Genomic DNA, 1,393 nt, shown 5'->3' on the forward strand with positions numbered 1-1,393 from the left:
CAGGCAGAGGAAAATGAACAAGAAGCCTAAAACAACATTTCCCCCCCCCAACATTTATCTTTGTTAAACTCAGAAGAAATCCCCTGCCCCCCCCCCAAAAAAACAAAACAAGAAAATGTATAATGGAAAAATGTCGACTTCAACCACATTCCACATGTCTTAATTCCTCCTGTTGCACTCACGAAGAAAGTTTGTGCGTCCTCTCGCGTCCTAAGTTTTGTATGAGAAATGGAATCGCCGGCATGGTTCAAACATCCTGTGTTGCTGAGCTGAGCTCGATGTATTTGCAGCCCCCACCCACCACCACCACCACCGGAGCCTCCTTTCACTCGCAGTTCTCCGTAGACCTCAGCCCGTCCCGGAGAGGCGGTCAAGGGGGTGGTCTATTGTTTGAACGTCAAATGTAAATCCTGAGGGTTAATACCCCCAAATGAAGCCCCGGCCCCCGATATATTCTCCCTCTCTTCACCAAAACCGTGCTTACATGAGCACCTCTTCCCCTTTTTATTTGCTCAGTCATTTCCGCCCACTAAGGCGCCGCTATCCAACATGATATGACCCCCCCCACCCCCCACCCCAGTAAGACCTAGTGGGGGCTCCTCTGCAAAGTGAATGCTAGCGGCCCATCGCTCTAAGACAAATAACGCCTCATCTTAGAAAAACAATGGGGGTGGAGGGGTGGTGGGCTGGTGGGGAGATTCTACTATCTGAGCACATTTCTGCCCCAACCTGAGAGAGAGAGAGAGAGAGAGAGAGAGAGAGAGAGAGAGAGAGAGAGAGAGAGAGAGAGAGAGAGAGAGAGAGAAGAAAGAAAGAAAGAGAGAGAGAGAGAGAGAGAGAGAGAGAGAGAGAGAGAGAGAGAGAGAGAGAGAGAGAGAGAGAGAGAGAGAAAGAAAGAGAGAGAGAGAGAGAGAGAGCCCTCTTTTGACAGCGCAGCATTTGAAGACTAATCGTTTTTTCTCATGCAAAGCATGCTTTTTTAAGAGCCCAGCCGTGGAAAGAGAAGGGTGGGTGGGGTGAGTGGGGGGGGGTCTGTGTTTTAACAATACTCCACAGGGAGTAAGGAACACGGGCCTGGGTTGGAAGGGGTGGTGGAGGTGGGGGTGGGGGTGGGGATTCCTCTATCCTTTGCTCCTCTGACAAAGCCCAGTTCCTTTCAGGGTTGTGTTGGGGTGGAGGGGGAGGGGGGGTGGGGTTGCATTTTGGGAGGGAGAGGGAGAGGAGGGGAGGCATCCAGGAGTTTTGAGTTCCTTGAAAGAGAGGGGACTCCAGCCGTTTTTTTAATGACAGTCTGTCATCGCTGCTCCCCCTACCTGCCAGGGAAAGGCTGGGGCGGGCCATACACTGACAAGCCAGGGGTGGGTGGGTGGGGGGTGGGGGGGGGAGGAGGGAA

At 52.5% G+C, this 1,393-nt stretch overlaps 1 protein-coding gene across 1 annotated transcript in view; it reads left to right on the top strand.

Annotated features, from left to right (window-relative positions):
* The first annotated feature begins 242 nt into the window (after positions 1 to 242).
* Positions 243 to 1,393, top strand: part of gli3 (GLI family zinc finger 3) — a 41,165-nt gene continuing 40,014 nt past the window's right edge. The window contains exon 1 of the mRNA XM_056299216.1: positions 243 to 369. Coding sequence (XP_056155191.1) covers positions 243 to 369 — 127 coding nt within the window. The remainder of the gene's footprint in view (positions 370 to 1,393) is intronic.

Source organism: Lampris incognitus, chromosome 19 (assembly GCF_029633865.1).
Source record: "Lampris incognitus isolate fLamInc1 chromosome 19, fLamInc1.hap2, whole genome shotgun sequence".
In the NCBI taxonomy this organism is placed as follows: Eukaryota; Metazoa; Chordata; class Actinopteri; order Lampriformes; family Lampridae; genus Lampris; species Lampris incognitus.